The sequence below is a fragment of the Polyodon spathula genome, unplaced genomic scaffold (assembly GCF_017654505.1).
Source record: "Polyodon spathula isolate WHYD16114869_AA unplaced genomic scaffold, ASM1765450v1 scaffolds_811, whole genome shotgun sequence".
Classification (NCBI taxonomy): domain Eukaryota; kingdom Metazoa; phylum Chordata; class Actinopteri; order Acipenseriformes; family Polyodontidae; genus Polyodon; species Polyodon spathula.
In genome coordinates, this window is record NW_024472298.1 from 87,948 (window position 1) to 115,895 (window position 27,948).

The 27,948-nt window shown below is 42.8% G+C and overlaps 2 protein-coding genes across 5 annotated transcripts; one reads left to right on the forward strand and one right to left on the reverse strand.

The window, feature by feature from the left end:
• The first annotated feature begins 12 nt into the window (after nt 1-12).
• Nucleotides 13-20,994, forward strand: slc11a2 (solute carrier family 11 member 2). 4 transcript variants are annotated; one of them, XM_041241716.1, is made up of 17 exons: nt 13-194; nt 7,442-7,525; nt 8,865-9,007; nt 9,806-9,928; nt 10,282-10,401; nt 10,570-10,676; nt 11,210-11,280; nt 11,577-11,644; nt 12,278-12,433; nt 13,140-13,298; nt 13,522-13,608; nt 13,709-13,828; nt 13,919-14,068; nt 14,592-14,665; nt 14,901-15,054; nt 15,267-15,320; nt 20,758-20,994. In XM_041241716.1, exons 2-17 carry the CDS (start codon nt 7,489-7,491, stop codon nt 20,833-20,835), a joined length of 1,701 nt encoding a protein of 566 aa, XP_041097650.1. In that variant the 5' UTR covers nt 13-194; nt 7,442-7,488; the 3' UTR covers nt 20,836-20,994. The 4 variants fall into 4 exon arrangements, with proteins under 4 accessions (XP_041097650.1, XP_041097648.1, XP_041097649.1 ...); XM_041241714.1 differs by lacking the exon at nt 13-194 and adding an exon at nt 202-534; XM_041241715.1 differs by lacking the exon at nt 13-194 and adding an exon at nt 1,040-1,182.
• Nucleotides 20,995-24,612: 3,618 nt separating this feature from the next.
• On the reverse strand, nt 24,613-27,657 carry LOC121308972 (HIG1 domain family member 1C-like). Its single transcript, XM_041241735.1, has 4 exons — nt 27,235-27,657; nt 25,804-25,902; nt 25,298-25,432; nt 24,613-24,799 (listed from the first exon to the last, which is right to left on the reverse strand). The coding sequence occupies exons 2-4, from the start codon at nt 25,895-25,897 to the stop codon at nt 24,735-24,737; spliced, it is 294 nt and encodes a 97-aa protein (XP_041097669.1). The 5' UTR covers nt 25,898-25,902; nt 27,235-27,657; the 3' UTR covers nt 24,613-24,734.
• Nucleotides 27,658-27,948: the final 291 nt, after the last annotated feature.

A 27,948-nucleotide genomic window follows, 5' to 3' on the forward strand; every position in this document is an offset into this window, starting at 1 on the left:
GGTACAGGGGCACAAAGATAAGGGCTGCCGTTGAACTGCAACTGAAGCTAATCAAGTGAAAGGGTTTTTCAATGCAGCGATTGCACTGTCTGTGTTTATCTGAGCCCTATCTACAGTCAGTTCAAGAAGTTTAGACTGGAGCTTTCAGTGCATAATCAGCAGATCAGCGATATGTGAAGCAGAAAGCTACTGGGGTTAGTATTGTCCGTTGTAACTACAGCTGGGGTCGTTTCTATTGTTCACATGGTATTAGAGAGATAAAGACATGCATCAATACAACGGGGCGTGCAAGCTCTTTAATTAAGAGTGACTTTTGACCGGTCGGCGTTTTACAATTTCGAGTTCAAGAATGCTCAAGGAAAGGCGGGTAGCTCTCTTTTACTCACTTTTGAAAGTTATTTAAATATTTAAACCCACGCTAAAATACCATCATGGAGGGCAAAACAAACGCGGCTCTTTCTGACAACCTGAATAAAGAGACCATAGAAATGACCGGGTCTGCGTCGCCGGGAATATTCACCTTTTCCCAGACAGGTAAGTTCAGTGGTGCGTTACCTTGACAGGCCATCGAGCCGGGGCGGGGGGGTCTGTAAACTAATACCGCATGCCAGCAAGAGCCGCTTTTGTTTTTGTCTCATGGTCAGCACAGCATATCTGTGAAATGCCATCTAAATTAAGCTCTAAAACCTACCCAGGGATTGTATATACTGTACCTGGCTGCTGGGTAAATTAATATTTAGTTCCAATTCCAAAAACTTGGCTAGTTTTTTTTTTTTTTTTTCTAATAGGGGTAGCAGGGTAAATGATTTGCATTTAATTTGTAAGTAGGTGCATTTTTAACCAACCTGTCCGGTTTGCAGTGCAACACGTAGCGTGTAATTCCACTCCTAACCTCTAGACGGCGGTATTTTTAGAGAGCCGCTACTACGTCGGTAGCAAATTCAAGGTGTCTTTCGACGTGGATGTCGGGCGTGAGGGAAACCTTTCTAAGCCAATGAAAACAAGTCTTTCCTGCCGGTCGGAGCCAATGAGGAGCGGCTGTGGGCGTGCTCTCTGTGCAAACATGCCTGTGTGCGTTTCGCAGTGTCCCGGTCTGTCAGACCTGGGCGATGTTTAATTTAATGTGATTATTATTATTATTTCTTTTCGCGAGTTTGTTTGTCTGTGAAACGGCCAGCTTAGGTGAGTAACGCTTGGGGTTTTTAAAACGCGTGTCCTTTGTGGTTAGAGGGAATATCTGAAAGTAAAGCTAAGGTGAGAGAGGCTGAGAGGTGAAGTTTAAGAACTTGTGACCTGAATATGTTGCACACCGCCCTGTCTGTGATCACAAACATTTACAAACGAGACAGCTTTTTTTTGTAAGCAGCTTGGGATAAGAGTGGCCATTTATCAGCTTTTTCATGTTGGAGAGAGGGAAACTAAGAAGAATATAGTATAACCTTTTTTAAAGGTCTAGGTGTTCCAGGACAGAGATCCGGACCCAAAGCTGGTTCTGGGGCCTGTTTCTTTAGGTACTGTATGTGGGTACCTTAGACCCCAGTCAGTTTTAAGGCATGTTTTAATTCTCGAGTTTCGAAACGCTTTATCTTGGGGGAACGTTTTGTAAATACTGATTTAAAAAAAAAAACATTCAATGAAACAGGTCTCACTCCGCAATATAGAAAGGGTGCTCCCTCCAGTCCAGGGCAGGCTTGAGGCATGGAGAATGAACTGCTCCCTCACCCCCTAAGAGAAAGGGTGCTCCCTCCAGTCCAGGGCAGGCTTGAGGCATGGAGACTGAACTGCTCCCTCACCCCCTAAGAGAAAGGGTGCTCCCTCCAGTCCAGGGCAGGCTTGAGGCATGGAGAATGAACTGCTCCCTCACCCCCTAAGAGAAAGAAGACAATGGTTCTATTGGTTTTGTAAATGTATTTAGTTGAGAGAGTTTCAGTAAAACAGGAGTGTCTGCTTCACAAAGGTTAAGTAATGCACTTTGGAGTGAAAATGTTTAGTGCTTTGTTAATTTGCCAGAGCAACAGTGGGACCGGAGAAACTTTATTAGCTTGCAGGAACAAAGCAGGTTTAGGAGCGGCTCTGTGTTTGTCAGGTTTGCTGGGAAAGTTGAGATGCGATTTATTATTAGATGCATTTCACACCTACAAAAACAGCCAAGTTTGGAGAAGAAAAGGACCAAGATACAAAAAAACACACCTGGCTTTATAAAGATATGAGAGAATGAATAGGCAAGACACCCTTTGGGCACTATGAAGTGCTCATAATCAAGTTCTGAAAAGCCCGTCAGTCTTTTGCCAGTAACAGTGTGAATCGTTTTGGGTACTACGTCACTTGCCCGTTCCTCTCATTCCTCTTTTAAAATGCTGTTTGGGGATGTTGTCTGGGTTTGTTCAGAAACCGATGCACACTGTTATGCCATTGATTAAGAATCCCTGTGGTGGTACCCTAGATCTGCAATTTGGACCTGTACAGGGACGGGAATAAGACTCCCATTGCATAGCAGTTTGAACCTGCCCTGGTTTTGCTGTGACTTTAAGACAAGCCTGAACTTGTTCCAATACACAGGCGCTAATTGAGCTCTTAGTAAAACCTGGAATGGGTAAAACTGCTCTGCAGTAGGAGTCTTCTTTCTAACTCTGATCCTATATAGTTTGCTTTTCCAGTCATTTTGCTGCTTTGCATTCATTTGCACTTCTAGAGCTGGCACAGAGCCAAAGACAGGGTTGCTGCGAGGCCTTCACTGTACAATACAGATCTCAGGACCGAGGCACACTCTTGTTTTGTTTTGCCAGGCTGGTCTGGGATGTTTAACCTTGTGTCTTTGGCAGAGCCTGTGAGAAGAACAAACAAAACACAATGTACTGTTACATATGATTACAAGTACTTTATTGACTAGTTGTCTGTGCCCAAAACAGGAAATGTTGTCATTGGCACGGTTGATCTGCAGGTTTTATCTTGATTTTTTTCAAATTCCCCATTTTGGTTTAAAATAAATAAAAATTGAACAAGGATTTTATTGCGATACTGTATCATATAAACCCATATGAGAGAGAAGAAAAAATGACTCGATCTCAGCACAAAGCACAACACAATAAAAACATGTGCGATTCAAACTCAGTACTACTACAGTATTTCATATTGTTTTTCAAAAGCGATGTGTAATTCAATATGTTAATATAACACTATTCGGCAGGTTTCATTCGACCTTTATGAAGCAAAATTAGTTACAATGGCGCAAAACCTTTGGCCATAAGCTAGAACGAACCTGTTGTGAGTGGCATTGTCCTGTCGTGAAGGATCAAGCTTGTTTCACCCTGTCACCTGTCAGTTGGTTTCATGGACTCTGAATGGCTGTAAACTTGCACTGCCTCGATGGGAATAGTAAACGGACGCTGAAGTTCTGCAGTCATTGAACACGATTGTGGGGTCATTCATTCACGATGCCTGACCATGCCTCACTTTGATTGCTATAAACTCTGCCCTTAAGCTCTGTGTGCAGATAGACTTTCATACTCCGACATTGTGAAGTTGCTTGGACTATTTCCTGTTTTTAAAAGGGTGATAATTGGTGGTGATTATTCTCTGTTGTGTAGGAATTTATTTGTGTGTCTCCACCTGATCTCTGTGAGTGTGTGTGCGCATGTGCGTGTCTCCGCCTGGGGTGTGTGTGTGTGCGTGTCTCCACCTGATCTGTGTGTGTGCGTTTCTCCACCTATTCTCTGTGTGTGTGTGTCCTGCTTGGCTTTCAGTCTTGTTCACTATAAAAATAGAGTTCATGTTCTAGCTGTTAATGCAGAAGCAGGGAGAGAGCCAGACCCTGTTGTTGTAAACGGTTGCCAAATTTATTTGCAAAGATTATTTTAACTGGTGCATCACAGCCGACGATAACTTTGCAATCGTTCGGGAACTTCTTTTATTTCTTAAAGATTTTGAAAGCGATGGATGTATTTATAAAACATCGGCTATTTCACAATTTGTGAACATTTTTCCAATTTAATCATCTTGCCGTGGTCCGTGATGTGTGTCTTCTGTTGGAGAGAAGCAACATAGAATAGTAGTCCTGTGGGGTAACTTGCATCCGTTACAATTACCAATTCAATTAGGGACGTTTTAAAGGTATACCAGCATTGTGATTTAAATTGGACACCACTGTACTCAAACACAGGAATAGTACATTAGTACCAGTCAATGCAGAGTGATCTTCTTGTATATTTAGTTTATATATATAAATTACTATTTTAAACATTTTATGAAAGTTGTTTAGGGCTTCTGAGTGGCGCATCCAGTAAAGGCGCTCCGTGTGAAGTGTAGGATGCTCTCTATAGCCTGGAGGTCGCCGGTTTGAGTCCAGGCTATTCCCCTATTCTAGGGGGAAGGTTTAAAGAAAATAATTGGGCTTTCCAAATTGGGGAGAGAAAAAAAAAAAAGTGATTTATTCCAGCCTAGAATAGCAGTGGAATACTAGCTAATCCAGGGAAAACACCTTCTTCTAAACTCCTGCCTCGCTCTGCTTTAGCTTGGCTCAGGAATGCGCTTCACATTTGTTATGTCTGTGTGGGCAGATCACAGTTTGTTGTGGGCGGCTCAAAGCTGGATTTAAACTTTGCAATAGTGAACTGTATCGTGTTGCTCTTGCTGTGTGGAAAGGTGACACTGGCAGTGGGTGGTTTCCTCAATTTTTTTTAGAACATTCATCTGCAGTCTGACTGTCTGTCTTTTAATCTGCTAGGATCGTTTCTCGTTTAAAATGAAGCTTCCATTCTGGGGCTTTGCTTGAAGAGACATGTTGGGCTCGAGCTTGGGTGGGCAGGAGGACTAACAGTGCAGTTTAGTAAAATGAACAGCTCGGAAGGGGGCTTCCAGTGTTGTCTGATGCTGACGTTAGAAATGTTCCTGTCGGCTCCCAGAAAACTACAGTTGGATGAAAATCTCCAGGTCTGGACCAGATCCTTCAGCACACACCGCGTGCCTCTATTGTGCAACCCTGAAGGACTCAATGTAAAATTTGGACTTGTGGTTGATTTTATGCATGGGTGTATTGAATAGGATTCTGAGAGAGAATCCTTCTTCTGCTGAAAACAACAGCGCCACTGTTGGTTTAGTAGGACTGTGTGAAATTCTAGACATTTCTCAGATCCACTGCTGCAGACAGTAATGCCTCCCGCTGTACTGTCTTGAGTATCTGTGAGGTGCGTATTGCCAGTGATGCAGGTATAGTGCAGTACAGTACAGAGAGAGTTTCAGAATCCAGGGATCCAGTTCTGTAAGACCACCCCTCTCTGCTGTGTCCAGAACTGTAAAACACACTATTTATTTGTCAGTGCTGTGTGCCACACTTCAGGAATGGAAATAAGACTCCCATTTGGCTTAGCGGTTTGATCCATTCCTGGTTTTACTACGATTTTAATAAGACGCACCTGAGCTTGTTACCTGGACACACTGGGGGCTAATCAAGCTGGTTGTAAATCCTGGAATGGGTAAGAATGCTATGCAGCAGGATTCTTCTCTCCATCCCTGCACTTGTACATAATGTGGCTCTGGGTCAGGGTGGTCTTTGCATGCTGGGCATTTTGCACTTGGCACATTGACTCTTGGTATGGGCACTGGAAAAGTTAACTGACTCCCTCCACCCCATTCCCGTGGGTGTAGCACTCTGAGATAGACTTCACTGCTGGCGTGAAAGGAGAGATAGGACACAGTGAGGCTGATTGGGGTGGTGGAGATAATAGATGGGAGAGGAAACCGCCCATCTCGCTCTCTCTCTCACACACAATCTGTCTTGCACAGTCTTGTGACGCTGCCCAGAATACACTGCCATGTGCCTCTGCTAACCCTTTGCTGGACTGGCTCTTTGGTTGTCTCCTCTTCCTTGAAGGCGTTGTTGCACAGTGTACAAGTACAGCAGCTGCTGTATCAGCGGGGTGAACCCACCGGGCCGCGGCGCACCAAGCAGCATTCTGTACTGAACGCAAAAACACACAATGTGTCCTGTTTGCATTTAGAAGCGCTGTAGCAACTGGAGTTTGCACGAGTCGGGCACACTTTTAAATAAAGCTGTTGGTTTCCCTGAGTTTCAGATTTTTGAAAGATAAGAAGGCAGCAGATTGTAATGGGCTACTTTTTGAAGGTAGACTTTCCTGTATTGAAACTGTATGTGTTGCATAAGAAAAAAAGAAGTAATAAACGTAGGTAGGAGTTGAATTAATGGGTATTCCCTGAATGGAAATAAGACTCCCGTTGCATAGCAGTTGGATCCATTCCTGGTTTTACTAGGAGTTTAATAAGGCACACCTGAGCTTGTTTCCTATAAACTGTGGCTGATCAAGCTTGTACTAAAACCTAGATTAGGTAAAACTTCTATGCAGTAGGAGTCTTATTTTGTGAACCTGTCTGTCGGTGTGTACCAACGTAAGTCTCGTTCACTCTAAAAATAGAGTTCATGTTGTTAATGCGGAAGCAGGGAGAGAGCCAGACCCTGTTGTTGTAAACGGTTGCCAAATTTATTTGCAAAGATTATTTTAACTGGTGCATCACAGCCGACGATAACTTTGCAATCGTTTGGGAACTTCTTTTATTTCTTAAAGATTTTGAAAGCGATGGATGTATTTATAAAACATCGGCTATTTCACAATTTGTGAACTTTTTTCCAATGTAATCATCTTGCCGTGGTCCGTGATGTGTGTCTTCTGTTGGAGAGAAGCAACATAGAATAGTAGTCCTGTGGGGTAACTTGCATCCGTTACAATTACCAATTCAATTAGGGACGTTTTAAAGGTATACCAGCATTGTGATTTAAATTGGACACCACTGTACTCAAACACAGGAATAGTACATTTGAAATACCAGTCAATGCAGAGTGATCTTCTTAGTTTGTATTTATATATATATATATATATATATATATATGACTCTCTTACGGTGAATGTAACGCGGGGATGGTTGCAGATGGCTCTGAATTTCCTTGTATTGTTATAGTGGGGGAGGAATGTTACTTGTTGTTTTTGCTAATGATTGCTATCTCTACAGATACATTGCAGTGATTATTCAGATGTGTCGATTAATTGCAGGTTCATTTTAAGACCATGGCATTAGCCTGAGAAGACACCCCCCTGCCCCCCAAGCTGCTCCAGCGTACTTTTTATGCACACTGTTTTCAAACTTTTCAGCCACATAAACGTGACCAGAGAGGCTTTATGTAGCGTGTGACCATTAAAAAAAGAAAAAAGTGCTTATTTTACCAAATTGTCAGCTAAAATTTCTGTTTGGTAAAGGGCGAAAAAGCAGATGTGATTCCCTGCAGCTATTCCTCAAGTCTCTGTGTTGCTTACTCGGCACCCCCCCCCCTCCCTGTTCAAACTGCTAAGTCATGCCTCCTCCCCTGAGCTCTGGTGCTCTTTGTAACAGTACTGGCCCTGCCGATGTCACTGTGGTTTGGCTCTGTTTCCAGGTCTCTTCAGTTTCCCAGAACACATTGAGATACTCCCCAGAGGCACAATGCACCCAGACCAGGAACCGCAGCTCCTGGACGAAGGTATGTGTAGCGTGTGGGTGTGTTTGATTAACAGGAAGGATTGGGACGGTGACCTCTTTTATAAAGCCCATCCTTGCAACACCTTCTGTCTCAAGTTGTCTTGCAAGTGAATGGCTTTAAGGGGGATGCTAACCGATATCTTAATCAATTTTCTTATTCTTGATTGGTTCTCGCAACTTTGTTCTGAGACAAAATATTTAGAATTTATAAACGATAACGATCTCGATTCATAAACCACGAGATGAGCTGCACCCATTCTACTGTACAGCATAGTGTGACCCTTTGTTCTTTTAATAGGTCATTTGATCCCAGGAGATTTTGGTCAGAATTATCAGTCTAGCTCATTCAAAATGAAAGAATTCCCAGGTATCCACAAAACCAGGAATGGATCAAACTACTGTGCAAGCGGGAGTCTTATTTCCATCCCTGAAACGCAAGATCTTGATTTCTCGGGGACTTTTAAATTTCAGGACAGCGATCTTCAGGTCTGCTACTATTTTAGACCGTCAGTAATTTCTACCCGTTTGAATGCAGAATCGCTGGCCAAGCCGTTTTTATCCCCCCCTCCCCTCAAAGTCCGTCAGTGTCCTTAGTGACTGAAACTGTCTTCCAGGAGATCTGTTATACCTTCTAGAATCCATGCCATGTGTACCAGTTGCAAATTTTGTAACATGAAGCCTGTTTGTACAAAAGCTCCAATCTCAGAATTTTGGTCCAACCCCTGCACGATATCTGTGTGTGTGCAACAGAGCAGGCTGGCGAATCATCAACACCATGCTTCTTCCTCGTGTCAAACGGAGCGAGTTAGTAATGCCCTGTCACTGTTTCAAAGTGTTGAAATAGGAAGCTGTGATGATGAAATAGGGTTAGATATTAGGAGATGGGATGACGAGCGAGTCTGTAACCGGGTGCTTGTGGCGGCTGGAGAAGTTCAGATCTTCTTTATGCAGGCTTCTACTGCACTACTGAACAGCGATCAGCAATGTCAGAGAGCACTAAGCTGAGTAAGTAAACCAAGCAAGCATGCTGCCGTTAACAAGCTAGCAGTCCAGTTTTTAAAAGCAGATGTTAGCATCTGCAGAGCAGTCAGCTGCTGCCGGTATCGTTTTGGAATCAAGATTCAAATCGTGCTTCTTTCATGGTTTGATCCAGGATTAGGAGTGTCCTCCTGGTTCTGTTTTGTGATGGTTTCCACTGCTGACTGACTGTCTAAACGTATGCCTGTGTCCATAAAAATTCAATGTTTTATTATATTAAATGGAAAAGATTTTTCAGCACAGCCTAAATTGTGTTGTGTAGTGTGTTTCAGTACAAAAGGTTTTTTATTCTGTTTCTGCAGAAAACCGTTCTATGGAGAATGGGGAAATCCAGATTGTACAGACACAGTACAGCTCAATCTCTCCGCTGGACTCCCCCGAAACTGCAGATGAGCCGTTCTCAACCTACTTTGAAGAGAAGGTTCCCATTCCACAAGATACCAAGGCAAGTGTAATCCGGGGGGGGGGGATATTTTTGTTTATATCGGTTGTTGGCATATTGAATTTATTGATGTGGCTGTTTCATTACTGCGTGTGTAAATGTGCTGTACTAAGAGTGAAGGTTACATTGTTCTCCAGTGCATCCTCTTCAAAAAACACCACAGCAGTGGAAGTGAAAAGAACCCAAAGTTAATATTAGTCGACGCTCAGAGTGAAAGTCAAGTAAAGACATCTCGAGGGCCGACGTCTTCAAGGGCGTTATTTGAAATCGCAGCCACAGCATGCAAGTCAGCATGTCGGAGCCTTATGACCATGCATGGGTTAATGAAGTTAAGAAGCCAGCCGATGTTCTCACGTGACGTGCTTTTAGATTAAAGGGAACCCAGCTAATGAAATAACTCCACGTCGTGCACTTTCATTCCCTGTGTAGATCAAAGTTGCCTTTCCTTTTTAACCCTTTCACTCCTGGATTACTTTTGTCGAGCTGAAGAATAAACATCGTTTTATTGAGTTGTACATGAGAACAGGACAGCATTTATTTATTTGCGTGGATTTCTGCATTGCCTGGGTGTCCCGTGAGGTTCCAGCGTGGTTTCCGATGGCATGCATTAACATAACGGCGCTAAGAGAAGGCGGGACCTTGAGATCCCACCAGCACTGAAAGGGTTAAGAACCGATCTCTGGTTTGGAAAAGCTGGAGGTTTGCGTTGCCTTGTCGTTTACCGTTTACAGTCTTTATCAGCGTCTGAAAAGCAGTTCTTCAGATGCATTGATTGTTATTGTAATCCTTTCCTTCTCCTAGCCTGGGTTCAGCTTTCGCAAGCTATGGGCGTTCACCGGACCTGGGTTTCTTATGAGCATCGCTTACCTGGACCCAGGAAACATCGAGTCTGACCTGCAGTCCGGAGCCAAGGCCGGCTTCAAGGTATTGGATTGAGTCGGGCAACCCTGCAGCTCACTTATAACCCTGACACACCTGGAAGACTTGGGTAGTTCTCCCCCCAAATGGGGCTGAAGACATGCATAACAGGGGGTGGAAATAAGAGTCCTGTTGATCCATTCCTGGAGTTTAATAACACTTACCTGAGCTTGTTACCTGCACACTGTGGCTAATTGAGCTTGTAGTAAAACCTGGAATGGATGAATTTGGATCTTATTTCCATCCCTGCACTGAGAATGACGTTGTGCATGTAGGTTATGCTAATCTTCTTTGTTGTGGTATGTGTAAAACTGACACGCCTTGATATATAATGTAATTGTGTTTTTTTTTTTCTTAAGCTTCTCTGGGTCCTGATGTCTGCCACGATCCTCGGTCTGCTGCTGCAAAGGCTGGCAGCGCGCTTGGGGGTGGTGACTGGGATGCACCTTGCAGAAGTGTGCCATCGCCAGTATCCCGCAGTAAGTGCTCGGCGTCATAAGTTTGTCGGCTTCTATTTTCATCGCTGGACAATCAGCCCTGTTCAGCAGGGCACACACAGTTGGTTCACGGTTTTTTACTCTGACACCGAAGGGTTGGGGATGTGCGTGCCTCGCCTGTGAGACACTCTCGTTTCCTTTTCTCCCCAGGTGCCTCGTATTGTCCTGTGGCTGATGGTAGAGCTGGCTATCATTGGGTCAGACATGCAGGAGGTCATCGGCTGTGCCATCGCCTTCAACCTGCTCTCCGCTGGAAGGTAAGGGGGGGTGGGGTGGGCAGCAGTCAGTACCCCACTGATAGACTCTCTCTCTCTTTCTCTCTCTGGGCTCGTCCGCACTGTAGCCAGCTTCAACAGTGTTTGCAGAGGGTGGATGGCAAAATATCCAGTGGCAAGGTCTTTCCATTTTAGCACGTGCCTAGAGAACCACTTTTGTGATGAAACTTTGGAAGGACGTTCTTTGGCAAAAGTTAGCGTGGGAATCAGACTCTTGGGTATGTTCTCGGCTATTATACTGATGGCTCTTGTGTTTTATCCATAGCTGTGGCAGGGCATACTCTGCACTAACGGGACCACGGGGTTGGTTTGATCAAACAGTACCTGCTTGGATAAGCAGTTAATTCAGGGGAAGTCCCAGAATAAACCCAGTATAGCTGTTTGATACAGTTCAGTGATTCCTTTGGGTTTTATTTGAAATGCTAAAGTCCTGGTGGATGGGGGGTGGTATACTGTAGATTAATCAAATCGATGTTAGTGACCAACAAGGGATTTGATCCCATGTCTCCTTGCAGGATTCCTCTGTGGGGCGGAGTTCTCATCACCATCGTCGACACCTTTGTGTTCCTCTTCCTTGATAAATATGGCAAGTCCTGGGTCCACAGTCTGCACCGTGCTTTGTGTGTATAGGTAGCACTGTTTTATGTAGGTGCTGGGTGTCAAATGAGGTAGTCTGAATGTTTCTCTTGTGTAAGTTATGCAGTTTATTTTATGCATCAGTACAAAATATTATATTATATAATATATTATATATATTATTTTATTTTCATTCCAGTTTTGTCTACAGTGTAGGTCACCAGTAAGTTATTCAGCTTCACGTGCCCAGTCAACGCCGGAAGGGTGCGTTGTCTATTGAGTGTAACTGTGAATGCTTTCCCTCAGGTTTGAGGAAACTGGAAGCCTTCTTTGGGTTCCTGATCACGATCATGGCCATCACATTCGGATACGAGGTGAGCGCAGAGAGTGATCTTCGATTAACGTTACCCTGTAATTAAGAGAGTGATCTTCAGTTAACATTACTGTATAATTAAAACAGCTCTAGCACCACCCAGGGGTCGTTTTATACCGCCTCTGATAAACACCAGCGCTGATCCCTCAGGGACCTCTGCCCGCTGCGGTGTTATTGCATTCATTGATGTGACAGCCTAGGCACACCTTGTGTTATTGGACATTAAGAGCCCTGGTTTATACCAACCGTGTATAACTTCCTCTAATTCCAGATGACCAGGAGCACATGCTTTTAAACCAAAAAAAACAAACAACATAGATTCATTTCTAGTGATAATTCTTAAACTCCTTTTCTGTAGACGATCTGCACCACACATCGAAAGCAGCAGTTTGATCCATTGCTGGTTTTACTAGGAGTTAAAGCAGAAACACCCAAGCTTGTTACCTGTACGCTGTGCCTAATCAGGCTCATTTAAAAACCTGGAATGGAGGAAACGGCTATGCGATAGGAGTCTTTCCATCCCTTCATCTAAATTGATTCCTCTTAGACATTTCACACGTGAAACGGAGAGACCACCGCTGTAGAGTTAACAGGCTGTATCTAGATGAGTGAAGTGGCCCCTGTCCCCTGACAGTACGTGACGGTGAAGCCGGACCAGGGGGAGCTGTTGAAGGGCATGTTCTTCCCGTACTGCCAGGGCTGCGGGACCCCGCAGTTGGAGCAGGCTGTCGGTATCGTGGGCGCAGTCATCATGCCACACAACATCTACCTGCACTCCGCTCTGGTCAAGGTAAGGGCAAGCTCTTGTGCTGGCTCCGGTTTCTCTATACGGGCGCGACCCCTACACAGAGCGCTTTACTCCAAGTCCAATTCTCTTTTCTTTATTTTTTAAACATAATTGCTGTGCTAAGGTTAATAAAACAATTGAGTTTACCTACAAGCCCCGTTTTTTTTTTTTTTTTTTTTAATTATTTGATAAAGTTTTTTCTGGTTTGGTAAGTCGATCGGGTTCACCTTTCTGGAAAAGTTACCTCAAATTCTTTCAGCCCCCTTCTGTTGTTTCTCACGCGGGTTGGATTAAAAAAATAATATAATTTAGGAAGGGCAGCTGTAACCCTGCCATTGGGATATAGGAGGGGCAGCCTGGTCTGCACTGCTTTGGAGCCTGCAGAGTGTTGAAATTGTTCTGCAGGGTTACAGCTAACAGATTTCTTCAAAGAGTTATTGGAACTGGAATTAGAACGCTGCTTCGGAAACATATGAATGTGTTCTCTTGACTGAAATGAAAACTGACGGGAAGATGCAGCTTTGATGTACTGCAGGTTACATATTGTTTTTACACAGGAGGGAATCTGCCACAGATCTCTTATTTTTGTTCAGCCCCAGCAAATGATCGGGGTAGAAATGTCGAGTAAAATTTCTATTGTGGTTTCTTCAAGTCTTTTGTGTTTTTAATCCTGAGGCGCATGTCATTTATTTGCGTGTTTTTTCCCCAGTCGAGGCAGATCGATCGCTCCAATAAGAGCGAGGTCAAAGAAGCCAACAAGTACTACTTCATCGAGTCGTGCGTGGCGCTCTTCGTCTCCTTCCTCATCAACGTCTTCGTCGTGGCTGTCTTCGCTGAAGCGTTCTACGGGAGGACCAACGAGGAAGTGGTAAGTCCGCCCTGCGTTCCAGTCGCTTCACAGCAGCAGCATGGCTCTTTGAATTTGACTTTCAAAAGACAGGTCAACGCCCAGGTCATTTTGGAAGCAACAACTGAGGCACGGAGACTGAAGTGCTCCCTCCCTCTCCCCCCCCACCAAGAGAAAGGCGCTCCCGTCAGACCAGACCATGCAGGCATGGGGGCTGAACTTCTTTATTGTCTTCTGATTTCAGCATGACGTCTGCACCAACAGCAGCAGCCCATATTCCAACCTCTTCCCTCTCAACAACCAAACACTGGAGGTGGACATCTACAAAGGGGTAGGTCTTCGCGCAAATCTATACTGAACAAAACCAAAAGTAGGATAACAAGGGGCTGTTAACTTGCTTGTGATTGTAATAATCTTTGTTTCTTGACCAGGGCGTGGTGCTGGGCTGTTTCTTTGGTCCAGCAGCCCTCTATATCTGGGCAGTGGGCATCCTGGCAGCTGGGCAGAGCTCCACCATGACCGGTACCTACTCTGGACAGTTCGTCATGGAGGTGCGATGCCTTTTAACCCGTTTTAGACTGCGACAGCTGTCCGTGTTCGTCGATGCAGATCTAGCTTTTTTTTTTTTTTTTTCTGCGCAGGGCTTCCTGAACCTCAAGTGGTCTCGCTTCGCCCGGGTCTTCCTCACTCGCTCCATCGCGATCATCCCCACGCTGCTGGTTGCCGTGTTTCAGGACGTGCAGACCCTGACCGGCATGAACGACTTCCTCAACGTGCTGCAGAGCATGCAGGTGAGACACGGGCTGGGAGATCTAGAGACGGGCTCGGGAACGAGTCGCCGCTTCCTCCACTCCATACACTGTGCTCTGGGTTCAGAGTGTTTAAAGTTAAAGCACCTATCTTGGAAAGAGCAATTAAAGAAACGATTGCCTGAAATCCATTCTGCCCTTCATGCAATGTATTCCTCCAGCTTTAAAGTACAATTGTCATCTATTCAGTGACTAAAAGAAGATGCATGTAGTGTACTTAATGCCTGGTGGAGTCCGTTTTCAGATATGATCTCCTTTTGGATTAATCACGAATTCTTCTAGATCACTGGAACTGGACATCGGGGCTATAGACCAAGAATCCTGTTGATGTTTCTTAGTTTGTAAACATGAATTAATTGTAAAACATGAGTTAACACTGGAATTAATAGAGGGTGTTGCCACTGTATACTGTGATGGTAATTTCATTTAGAAGAGATGGAGGATTTTGAACATGTGCTCCTGGGAAGTGATCAATTTTAATTGTATTTGTTTGTTTTTTTTGCAGCTCCCCTTTGCCCTGATCCCAATCCTCACCTTCACCAGTCTCAACTCGATCATGAGCGACTTCGCCAACGGGCTGTAAGTGTGAAACAGTCCTATTTTTAGTGCTACAGTCAAACCTGCTTTTTGTATGATTGCCAGGTTTTTTTTAATTGCTCTACGTATATAACAGATTCTCCACTTTGCTTTAGGCGCTTAACTTTTAAAAGTTTACATGTGCATTGGAGCTGCCAGGAAAAAGCAGCCGCGAGTGTTGTCGTGTTCGGGGAGCCCAGGCTTGACCGGGTGGCTTGTCTCGTGTGTCTCCCTGCAGGCTGTGGAAGATCGGTGGTGGGGTAGTGATCCTGGTGGTGTGCTGCATCAACATGTATTTCGTGGTGGTGTATGTGACGAGTCTGGGGAGCTTGGTTCTCTATGTGATGGCGGCACTCCTGTCCGTAGTCTACCTCTGCTTCGTGGGGTATCTGGTGAGTCACCCATAACTTAAAAACACTCAATCAGAATTCTGTAAGTAAAAATATAAAACTAAAGTTTAATTTTTGGTGCTGTGTAGTTAGCTAAGAATAATCTCTTAACCAACTAAGAGTCCATTGTGGTCTGCAGACCTGTAGTGTGTTTTTATCTATCTGTTCTTTTATTTGCTTCAGTAGTCATCACACTGCCCCCTTTGTCCCTGCAGGCGTGGCAATGTCTGATTGCCCTGGGAGTCTCGTGTCTGGATATCGGAAGCAGGGTAAGGAACAGTCCGGTGGTCTTAATTGAGGAACCCTCCGAGTCTGACAGTTAAACAGAGCCGAGAACAAACAAGCAAGCAGAGGCGGGTCTGTCTGTCTGTCTGTCTGTGCATGTGCAGCTTTAACTGGGTCCACACAGCAAAGCTTGCATGCATGTGTTTCAGGGGTACTGTTAATCACACAAAGTGACCTTCCAAAAAACTTCAGACACACGTGTTTAAGAGAAAAAAATAAGACATGTTAGGTGCAAGTCCCTTTTCTAGTATTGTTCATTTTCTACCTTCTGTCCTGGGTTCTGTATTTAAATGTGGATTCACAATAGATTGGCGATTGATGCCCTGTGTTTTGCAAATACCTCAGTTTATGCTGTTTTTTAATGCAATGCAGCTGGTTTAATTAAAACATCATCTTGCTATATAGGGTGGCATACCTTTCCTGCTCTGAAATGATCTCCACTGTGTTACAATTCACCCTTCGGTGGTTTGGCTGTGCAATTTCTGCTTCAGAGCTAAAAGTACTGCCGTACTTGGACGAGCCCTTGGATAGCATGGTAACACTGTACAAAAAACTAAACTGGAAACCTATAACGGGTTTTCAAATCTTCTGAGCCAAAATCCTAACACCAGTATTTCAACACCAGCAGAGCAATGTATTCATCACTGTTATTCAGTTATTGAAAATCTGTAGCAATGTGAGTGATGTGAAAGGCCAGTTTCTTTGTTGCAGTGTACTATCTGTACCCCTCAGACTGCAGGGACAACAAAAGAAACGTGCTGTCAATTATTTAAGGTGGTATTGATAGGTTACGGTTCCTTGCTGTGTGGTAATCATAAGCATGAAGCAGAAGTTGTGCCCAAATAAGGGAGCTGTCCTCCAATACCGCCTTAAAACACCTTTTTTGTTAATTCTGATTCTTGGCATTACCTCAATGTATGTAATCTGGCTGTGTTTATTAATGTGTTTTTGTCATGTAAATGTTCATCAGTGTTGATTGTTCATGCGTGTTGTGTGTTTTATATCTCAAGCACACTCGTTAAAAACATTTTTTTTAAAAGCAATACAGTAAAACAGTTAATGCTGCTGGTGATGCATGCCCCAGTGGATTGGGGGATATATAATGCAGGGGTGGAAAGAAGACTCCTGTTGCAGAGTAGTTTAACTCATTCCAGGTTTTACTACGAGCTTGATTAGCCACAGTGTACAGGCAACAAGCTTATGTGTGTCATTTATTAAACTCCTTGTAAAACCAGGAATGGATCAAACCGCTATGCAGTGGGAGTCTTATTCCCGTTCCCTGCATGTATCTAGAGAATTGTTTTGCACAATTCCCTGGTTTTTAGTTGTTTTTGAATAAAACTGCGTTTGGTGGATATTTTATAAGCTACTCTTGAGACCCACACTAGCCCTGCTGCACCCAGTGCTAGGTCTCAGGACTCCCCGTATTTAAATATGCTTGTGAAATGAGCAGGTACCAGGTGTTTGAACTGTCAGGCCCCAGGTAAACCTGCTCTGAAATGATGTGCACGATTGTGTCTGCAGGAGGGACCGTTTATGTAAACGATGCACTTTAGTTCCAGTAGATGTGAAGCTCGGGACTGGGTGGGGATCAAGTGAGAATTGCATGCCATGTGTTTGGTAGTTTCTTAGCGGTATACATGTAGAATAGTGAATATTCACAGAACAGAATATTAGCAGGAAAGTATCTTTCTACCTGATTCTCTCAATCTGCAGCACAGTGATAAAACAGCCGGGCACAAAAAGGCAGTTGTATAAGTTTTAATGTAGGTGGAAACACTGCACACTACGCTGCAGGCACAGTCTGTCTGCTACACATAGATGTGAAACTAGTTCTCCACACCTCCTAATTTTATTCAAGTACCTCTTTTTAGAATAAATAACCCAGTTTGGTTGTTTCTCCTGCATGCAGATGTACTCAGTGTGCAATGCGATGAATCTTTGTCAGTCTTGTGATATTAAATTGCGTTCTTGTTGGATCTTAAATATTAAGTTGCACGGTTTAGGATTTTCTTTTAATTTATTTTTAATTTTTTTGCAGGAACATAAACTAAAGACCTAAAGTTTTCTTGTGGTCAGTGCATAATATAATGTGTTGGCTTGCAGTGCAGTCAGCGGTACCTGTAGTGTGCAGTATTGGAGCGTGCGTTATTGTATCGAGAGAAGGACTAGTCCCTTTTTACAATGTCGGGAGCAGTAGACAGTATTATACCTCATTTCAGCTTGGGCAATATTTAGCATTGTCAGAAATCGGTACTCTGTTAGCTCCTTGTCAAAGTTGATAATTAGCGGCTGCTGCTTGAGTAAGTGATCAATTATTTTAAATCAATACAAAATACATTTGAAGTAGCTTTGATTACATTTGCTGTTGGGGGTGAGTAGGTAGCTAATAGGTGCAAGTAGAATAAAAACCCTGTAATTTGGGGTTTAGGCAATCTGCAATACAAAGCAAGGAATTTATTCCAAGAAGCACTGCTTGTTTTGGAAGAACATTTTAATACAAAAACACTTTGTTTTGAGAGAAGTCATGGATTGTTTAGTGGTAGATTGTGTGTGCTTTTGTATAATAAGATAAAAAATAACTGCATACAAAAAACGAAATCAACTCTTAAATTGATTTAAAAATATGCATTGTTAGAGAAACAAAATTATAAGAATTGATTTACGCTGCTTTTAAAAATGGTCTTTTGCTGAGGGGGTGGAGAATGTACATAAATGTTATGGACAAATTAAAAAAAAAAACAAAGTGGTGTGTGTCTTATTTCCTTTTTCCTTAATTTAAAAAAAGATTCTGGCGCTGTAACTTGGAGTGCAGCGGTGGGTTCTGTAGAAATCGTGACTCTGCTGAAGGCACAGCTGTGTGTGCAGTCCAGCTGCAAATCATTTCTCTGGCATTCTCTTCTGAGGGGAAAAAGCACTGGTTCACAATTCAAGCAGCACTGTATCACCAATCTCAGACCAGCTACTAATCTGTATACTCCATGTTCAGTTTATATATAAAGCATGCAAACTCCGTATCTCCTAATAAGAGGAGCAGCATCCAGTATGCCCTGGTTAAACAGCAGACACACAAACTCATTCAGAGAGTAGGGCTTTTTACATTTTTTTTTTTATATAACATTATATTTTAGCAGCCACTTTGTATACCTGTGCTTTTGTATTACTGCAACCTTCAGAATGCACAAAAAACACAAAGGCAGTAGCAGTGGTGGCATCCTTCCGAAGCCCCGAGAGAAATGGGTTGTCTGCCTGCCTGCTCTTCATTCTTGTGACTGGGTCACAATGTAAGGAAGGTACTGGGCTGAATCGTCCAGGCTGACGCTGTGCTTGAAGTTTCGAGTTGCGGCCAATCAAGTGGCCTTAACTGATTCTGTTTCTATCTTTTTTTTTCTTGCAAGCTTACCCTCCAAGTTTTAGAGGAAACAAATAGAGTAAGTGGGTTCTGTACACATTTGTTTTCAAAAATACTTCAACCGAATTGCATCAAAAATTCGGTTCTGTCGGTATCTCTGTGAATGAAAACGGTATCATTTTAACCTGGAAGTAGTTATTGTCCGAATGAGTTACTTCTGCGCTGCTCAGCCCGTTTCTGTTTTCTGTGCCGTCATACTTCCAACGTGGCAAGATCAAGATTTTTTTGGTTTTTACCAAGCTTTGGAAATTATTCAATGGTTACTCCAGCACTATCTAAAAACAGATCCGCACAAAGCTTTCTCACTGTAAATTAACGCAGGTCTCCCCACACCCCATAGGTTTCCAAACGAACCAATTTCTGTTTATTTGGAAACAAGAATTTGGTTTTCTGTTGACGTCAGACTTCGTTGTTACAGAAGCAGTTTTTGCTTGTTCTGCTGTTTCTTAAACTCAGGTTTACTGCCGTCAGTTTGAAATAAGCTGTGAGCGTGCCCTCTGGTAAACTTTACTGTTTGGGGCATCTCTTTTGACTTGCAGAAGGGGGTGGCTGAGCTGTTGCTCTGTGTTGTGGTAAGTTAGATGGGTTTGATGGTTCAAAATAATCCTCGGGGGGGGGCAAGGGTTCTGTTTTCAAATCCATCCGGTCCACTGCCGCCTTCCACAAACATATACACACAATGGAAATAAAATATTTAAAGCACCGGCCATAACACTGTCAATAGGGTGTAGAGCAGCCAGGACGCCACCGATTCAGATCGAGGTGTTTCAGTTGTTCAGGAAGGTCTGTGAGAGCCAAGCCTCTTTGTTTCAGTAAAGTTGCAACAGGACAAAGCAGCTTTTCTATTGTACAGAATGGATCGGTCCTCTGGCACCCTATTCTGAGTGTGTGCTGTTGTGCCAGCCGGTTCTGCTGTTTTGACTCCTGTGTGCACACATGTTTACTCTACAATGATTTTGAGCGATGGATTTCAAACCAGACTCCCGGACCCCTGCTAGACACCATTGTGATTTATTGCTGAACTGTTTCAAGTGACAGTGAGCTCCACTCTTCTGAATGGAGAACGCATGCCGGCTGAGCTGAAAGGAAATGATGTGCATGTTTTACAAATGGATACAAAGCGTCCTCGTGGTGTGTTTTAGCAGGACTGTGATTGTCTTTACCGGGGTCATTGCAGCTTCAGTGCGGTCCATTGGGGTTACTGATACTTACAGTAGATGTGCTGGAAAGGGGTTCCAGGGTACCCTGCATGCAAAATAAATCCTGTGCAACTCAAAGTGAGAAAGTGGGGCTCCTGAGTGGCACATCCTGTAAGGACACTCGGTGGAGATCGCTGGTTCAAATGCCACTACCAACCGTGGACAGGTTCCCAGACGACGGCGCACAATTGGCCAAGCGCCGCCCGGGCGGGATAGGGGTTCGGTCGGCTGGGGAGTCCTTGGCTCGTCGCACACCAAATTAATTTAAAAAAAAGTTAAAAGTGATTTGCAAAAGCAAACCCCTCCCCTTGGTCTGCTTGATCTGGAATGACCCATTACTGTGAAAAATAAAAATCAATGCCACATTGTTTAATCCTCTGGCCATATCAGTGATAAGGAACTCGGACACAGTGGACTATTTAAAGCTGATCTAAACCAGGGCTTCTCAAACTCGGTCCTGGGGACCCCCTGTGGCTGCTGGTTTTCATTCCAACCGAGCTCTCAATTACTGAACTAGACCCTTCATTGAACTGATAATTTGCATAATTAGACCTTTTGATTTGTTTTCAGCTCTTAAACAGTTGCAGTTCAAGTTACTTATCAAATGTTTAGCTAACTTGAAATATGCAACTGATCAAGAGCTAATTTATAATTTTTAATTCGGTTATGTGAACGAATACGAACGCCACCGAATTGCAAGCAGCGTCGAATATTCAAACGTTTGTCCCAGCACCTATTCAAACAGCGGCGATTATAAAAACCCTTTGTGTGTGTGTGTTTTTTCTAATTGGGTTTTCTTTTCTCTTTCAGTATCGTCTGGGACTAACGGCGCACTCTGACATCTACCTGCTGAACGATATGGACAGCAACATGTGTGTGGAACGATAGCAGGGTTGGAGGGACGGTTCTGGGTGAGATGGAGCCCCCCCTCCCCTCAGGAAAATTAAATAACGCTTCTGTTTCTCTTATAGAGATGCACTACTTCATAACGCCTAAAATTACTGGGACGCTCAGTCAGTTGAGAACTGTTTTTTTATTATAATATTTTTTAAATATCAGAATTGTCTTGTCCTTCACCAAAAGTCCTTTCTCAACCTGCTCCTCCTCCTCCTCCTTCTTCTTCTTCTTCCTCCTCCAGTCTTGATAGACATCATAGCCGTACTCCTTTGTGTACATAAATGTACGTCCATTTACATTGTGAGGAAAACTTGGTCAGCCCATTCTGTAAAGACTTGAAACATAAGAGATCGTAATGTAGTCGTCGTCTTCGGATTCACTTTGTGTAATTGTTTGGTTTTCGCCTTCACATCCTGGAGACTTTATAAATTGCTTAAACCATCGCTGTGGCCTCAGCAGAGCTTCACCAGTCTCCATGTCCAGCCTCTGAGTACACCTGGAACACCAGTGTGCGACCACTAACCTGTCCCCCCCTGCAACACTCTGCCCCAAGTTAGTGGAAGAAACACCACATTTGTTCTATTTGTAACATGTGCTCGAGGGAGAGCGTTGCAGGGGGACAGGTTAACGGTTGCGCCCATGTGTTTGGGGTTTACACTGGAGAGCTGTTTTGAGGCCACAGCGGTGCTTTGAACTTGAAGATTGAAACAGAAAGTGATACAAAGTGAACCTGAGCTGGAAGAGGAGGAGCACGTGAGTTCACAGATCTCTCTCGAGTTGTCTAGGGATGTAAGCCTGTCTGTCTGTCTGTCTCTGCTTACGCACGGCATGTGCGTCTTGCATTGATGCACATTCCTGAAACATTTCTCAGTTGTTTTTTTGTTTTTTTAAACCAGAGGGTCTCTTGTTTTTTAAAAAACATTTTAACTTTCAGACAAATATTGAATCGATCTCGATTTAATTCAATTATCCAAACCTGGAGTGTCCAGCAATCCCATTTGATTCTTACACGGGGTGAATGCTGGCCACATTCTCCAGTAGTTTATCCTACTGTGTGCTCTGCTTCTGTATTGCCAGCTTACTAGTTAGGGTTAAGGTCAGAGAGAGCCAAACAGTATACACTAAACCAGTGGTTCCCAACCCTGGTCCCGGGGACCCGCTGTGGCTGCTGGTTTTCATTCCAACTGAGCCCTCAATTACTGAACCAGACCCTTCATTGAATTGATGAATTAGACCTTTTAAATTGTTTTCAGCTCTTAAACAGTTGCATCTTTCTATCAGTAACTCGAACTCTGCAACTGTTTAAGAGCTGAAAACAATTAGAGGTATAATTAAGCTAATGATCAGTCCAATTAAGGGTCTAGTTAAGTAATTGAGCGTTGGAATGAAAACCAGCAGACCCAGGGGCTCCCCAGGAGCAGGGTTGGGGAGCTGCTGCACTAAACGATAAGCTGACCAAACGGTTTCTTGGTCAAACTTTTGTATAGTTCTACCCAATGGGTAGTGTTATAAACAAGGATAACCCACATTCACCCGTCTCTAACCATACAGCACTGTACATTAACCCCCACCCCCCCTTCCTGTTAACCTTGTGGTTCCCAAGCGCTGATAAATCTCACATAGAATTCCCTGCCGCTGGTCTGTATGCAGTTTTGCACTTACTAAACAAAACAAGCGTTGGTTTATTTCAAATAATGTGCTGCTGTTCAGGGCCAGATCAAAAGAGTTAACGGTGATCTGCAAGGAAGGGGATGAACCGAACGTGCTGTTTATCTTTTACATAGATATGCAACGTATAAGGCTGGCCATGCTATAAATTATAGGCAGGGTTGAGGTCAATTCCTGTTATTTTTCAATTACTTTTGAAAATCAATGGCCATGCCCTTTTTAATCAATTCCCGGCACACCACTAATCAAAAATGCAATTAGCAACATTCTGTTCAAAACGAGCTTCTCACAGCGACAACAAATTACTAAAATTGAAGTCGCTGCTGGTTTTTTTTTTTAAACTGGCTTTGAGTGAAAGCAGTTAAACAATTACAACCATTATGAGGTCTCTGGAAAATAAATTTCAATTCCTTTGAGCTGGAAATGCAGTTGAAACACAGGAGTTGACCCCAGCCCTGACAATAGGTACTCCTGAACGGGACTGGACTGGAATTGGGTTTTTAGATCAGTAGGTTTATTGACTCCAGGTCACAGTGGCTGAAAACAGTCCAGGTTATTTATTTCTTTCTTTTTTCCAATGTTTTTTTTTCTAGTATTGTGACTCTCATGATCTTTATATCTAGTGATATAAAAATGATTCTGCTTGGACCAGATTAAAAGTCAGATTATTTAAACTCTTAAACTAGCAAAATATACATGCCTCAAAATTAGCATAATTACTCAATTCAGTTTATAGACCATATATGCATAGTTTACATGCACAGGTATGTGTTGCTGTAGAGATGTCCACAGTGAGACAACCACAAAATGAATTTGCTGCAGATATTTCCTGTTTTCCTCTAGTAACCTGAGCTGATAACATGCGTGCATCCATTTATTTGAAATGGGGTGACATTATTATAATAGAGGGCTGAGGCCGCGCTTGTTTTTAGTAGATGGTGGCGCTCCCCACCACAAGGTGGAGCTGTATTTCCACCCTTTGCATCCTCGCGTTTTGTCTTCAGTGTGATTTGGCCCCGCAATTACAGAGTGTGCTGAATCGTTCATTGCTGTAATGGGTTGCAATTTGAGTCCATTTTAATGCAAAGGGTTGAAATGCCTGATAGCATACAGTATATAAATTAATTTATATATTATTTACTAAGGTTTTATTGTTATAAAAACAACCAGAAACAGGTCAAATATAAACAGTGAAGGCTGCGATACTGATTAAACGGGAGACGCTGTTGTGTTTCAGTGCAGATGTCTCTTGTAATGTACAGGTCTGTTTTCGATTGTATGTGAATGAATAAAAGCCAGTCAAATGTTCGTGTTATATTGTGTGAGAGGCAGAGACCTCTGCTGTTACCGGGAATTACAATAAACTGGGCAAGATTTTACTTCAAAACATCACCTTAGTGTAATCTCAACACAGAGTAATAACACACCCATTAAAGGGACCAAGCAAGTCATGCTGGGAGCTTGTGAGAAGCCTGGAGTTATTTATTTTTTTTTAATTCCTTTCAGACAAAAATAATGCTAAAGACAATTTGGAGTAAATAGCTTTAAGAATTCAGCCTGCTGGATCCCGACACAGACCAGCACTGATGCAGGGATGGGAGTAAAACTCCCATTGCATAGCAGTTGGATCCATTCCTGGTTTTACTATGAGTTTAGCAAGACACGCCTGTGCCTGTTACCTGTACACCGTGGGTAATCAAGCTCATAGTAAAACCTGGAATGAGTGAAGGTGCTATGCAATAGGAGTCTTATTTCCACCCCTGCAGTGGCTGTACAGCATTTAGCTCGGTTGACTGAGCGGAACCAGAACGAGGGGTTAAAATATGGGGAAACAAAAGGTTGTGTACAATTTCTGGTGTATTACATATTTCAACGTCAGTGTGACATTGTGAAAAGAAAGTAAATCTGGACTTAAAAAGAAAAACACTTTGCCAAGCCTTAACACAAATAAAATAATTTTATTTACAAAACTTTGTGTTTTTTTTTTTTTTTGCTAACATGTTTTTTATGTTGTTGTTTTTCTTTCAGTTAAATATCCAGTATATTTATAAAATGTTAAATTAAACAGTAAGGCCACAGAACAGACAGCATCCCTCAAAGTGAGTTTATATGATATACACATTTATTAGTGAATAGATATCTTTAAAAATAAATTAAAAATACAACACGGGATTTGCTCTAGGGTGATCGAGTCCTTTATCTCTCTGAAGGAGCTCTCCGGGTCATTTACTCGTCTTGGTGGGATCCTTAGGTGCCAGGTAGTCCTTATACATGGAATAAAGAACTCCTGAATGGAGATAGAAAGACCCACATATCATTATCATAATCTAGTTTCTGCTGTCTAGCAGTGAGCTAATAGTTCAGAGTTTAAACATCAGCCAAGTGTTGAACGTTTAGAACACAATTATGCAGCCCTACCACAGATGTTAGCCTGTGTGTTTGTAACAATACATAGATCCATTCATATTCAGTATTTTCGATATATAGTAAAATGCTCTGCACATTCAGCCTTGCACACAAATACACGTTGCTGTCGTTTTCTTCTGATGGGTAAGTGGATTAGAGTAGGGAAGAATGATCTTAAACTGGTGTGGAAAAACGGGTGAAGCCGATTTCAAAACCAGATAAGCAGGCTTCCCCAGAAATTAAAGTGACTTGTGAGAGAGTTAATCTGATAAGATGAGGTGGTGGTGTGTGTGTTTTTTTTGTTTTTTGTTTTTTTTTTAAAGCACCAGTTATCACGCTATGAAGCGGAGATCGCTGGGTTTGAAGCAAGCTGGCTTACCCAGAGTCACAGCCCCCACCACAAAGCCCTGTGCTGCCACTCGCATGTGGATGAAATGGACGGACATCTTGGTGCTGCCTCGGTGCTTCAGCCTGTACAGCCCGTAGGCCACCACCGCGGCAAAGCCACTCATTCCTGCAGACAGGGGCATCAACACCAAACGTGACCATGGCTCATCTCCACTAACCCCCTTTACCACTGCATGAGGTACATTAACTTTCAATACATGACCAGGAAAAGTACCAGCACACGAGCCTTTTCACCTGGACTGATATCCTTGAGCCTCCTAATTTAAACCACAAACTCTTTCTTTTTCCTAACAGTTGCCTATTTTCTAAGCGCAGGAAGACCATCGAGGGCCCGCGCAATACGCCCTTGGTGCGGTCCGGCACTGCCCAGTACCACCCACCCTATCGGGTCTTATGCTTACCGAATACATGCTGCCCCATCTCATTTCAGCCTTGCCTTTTAAACAGCCCTGTCCCGGCTCACAGCCTGCGACTCACCTATAGGTACAAAGGGAGAATCCTTGCACTTCTGGAGCAGTTTAGAGGCCTGGCTGTTATCCTCTGACGCAGACCAGTTGTTCGGGGAAGACATGGTTCCTAACCGGAAAGGTAAAACAAACCATGAATCGTGAGGAATTTGAGCCATGCAAACTTAAAAATATAACGGATTAAATACAGGTTTGTGAAATACAAGTCTCACGCAAATGACAACTCGGTGCATGTAACATTTCAACACAAACTGTGCGGCTAGGCCACAACAAAACATTCTGGTGAGCTGTAACCCCTAACTGGACCTAAAGGTCATTTTCACGGTGCCCCACATTTCTCACTAGCGTCAATATTAATCTGTTGTCGAATATATGCTAGCATCGTGTGTGTACAGTTAGTGTACATTATGAGTGGCGAATGTGTTTCAAATTCGGATGGGTAATACCAAAGCACTTTCTTGTTGCATGCATTAGGATTCCTCACAGTGGAAAATCTAAAGTTTCACAGATAAACGCAAATCTAGTGCAACAGATTTTTAAACACGTTTTAAATTGTTTGAGAGGAAGCTTTAGGCGCACACACAAAATAGTAGCATGTCTCGGTAAACACTAACACGCGTTCAAGAATTAAATGTCACGTCTCGGATTTTAAACACTATTTCATATGCCCTCTTTTCAATATACAATAACACGGGGTGCACCCTTCTGATGGCGAGAGGCGAGATTCAAACTGGGTTGGAAATAAAGGGGTGAAGCGGATTTCAAAATGAAGTTCTACGAAGGATAAATTGGCATCGCCAGAAACTAAAGATCTTTGAGGGTGTGCTGAGAAGAATGAGGTCACCTGCATAATCTATTCGCTGTATGAGATGCACGTTTCACTGAGACATACGACGCAGGGATCTCGTTAGCAAGGAGTCGGAGTGTTGCAGTAAATCGGACGACGAACTGCGATTCCATCTTCTACATTTATTTATGTTGTTAATCGAGTGTAAAACCACTTCTTGGAAAATGAAAGCTCAGTAAAAATGTATTTATGTAGTATATTTGTTTACAAAGCCTATATATATATATATATATATATATATATATATATATATATATATATATATATATATATATATATATATATACATACATACATACATATCTATCTATCTATCTATCTATATATATATATATATATATATATCTATATATATATATATATATATATATATATATATATATATATATATATATATATATACACACACACACATACATACACATATCTATATATATAGAGAGAGAGAGAAACACACACAGAGAGTAAACAGGGCTGCTCACATAACCTTAACATACAGTGCTTGAAAAACAAACCAAACGGCGACAAGCTTAATCTATTCAATCAACGCCGGACAATACTTTCTGAAACGGGTTATCGTCATCATGCATTTACCTTGTGTTTTGTCCCGACAGCATTTAGACCCCGCTCCTCGACACTTCCACAGAACTGAACAGGTTTCAATACTGTAATCTAGCAACACCCGGCTTGCAGCGGTCCTGTCACACCACGGGGGACGGGTCTGCCTGGGTGACGCCACAATCAAATGATCAATAGATCGCTATCGGTCAATATCCAAAGCAAAATGGAATCAGCTATGGCAGAGTTACAGCAGCCTCCTGTGCTCTGTGTTCATTAACCCGGCTGAAACCCAACATCAAAACGCAAGCGGCTTTCCTTTAGATATCCAGCACTTACCTCGTCACTTCCAATAAACTCGAGTGGGGCTCGTCCTGCACATGCTGTTCTCTGGCGATCTTATATGGGATAATTCAGTATTCTCTGCAAATGTGCGTTGTGTACAGCCATTATATTAAAAAAACAAACCAAAAAAAAAAAAAAAAAAAAAAAACAGATTGCAGTAAAATAAAAGCCTTAAATGTTACAGGCACAGTGCCTTCGGATCATAAGAAAGAACGCGTGTAACTGCAGGGTGCAATTTTAATTTCAATTTCAATGGAAAAAAAAAAAAAAAAAAAAAAAAAAACACATAATGCTCTTTGCAGTGTATCTACATTTTTCCAAATTTTTGATTAGGAATTTTCCCTTCGCAAATAAAGAAAGGTGTGTTTTAAGCATTTTCACAGCGTACAGCATATTGTAGTGTTT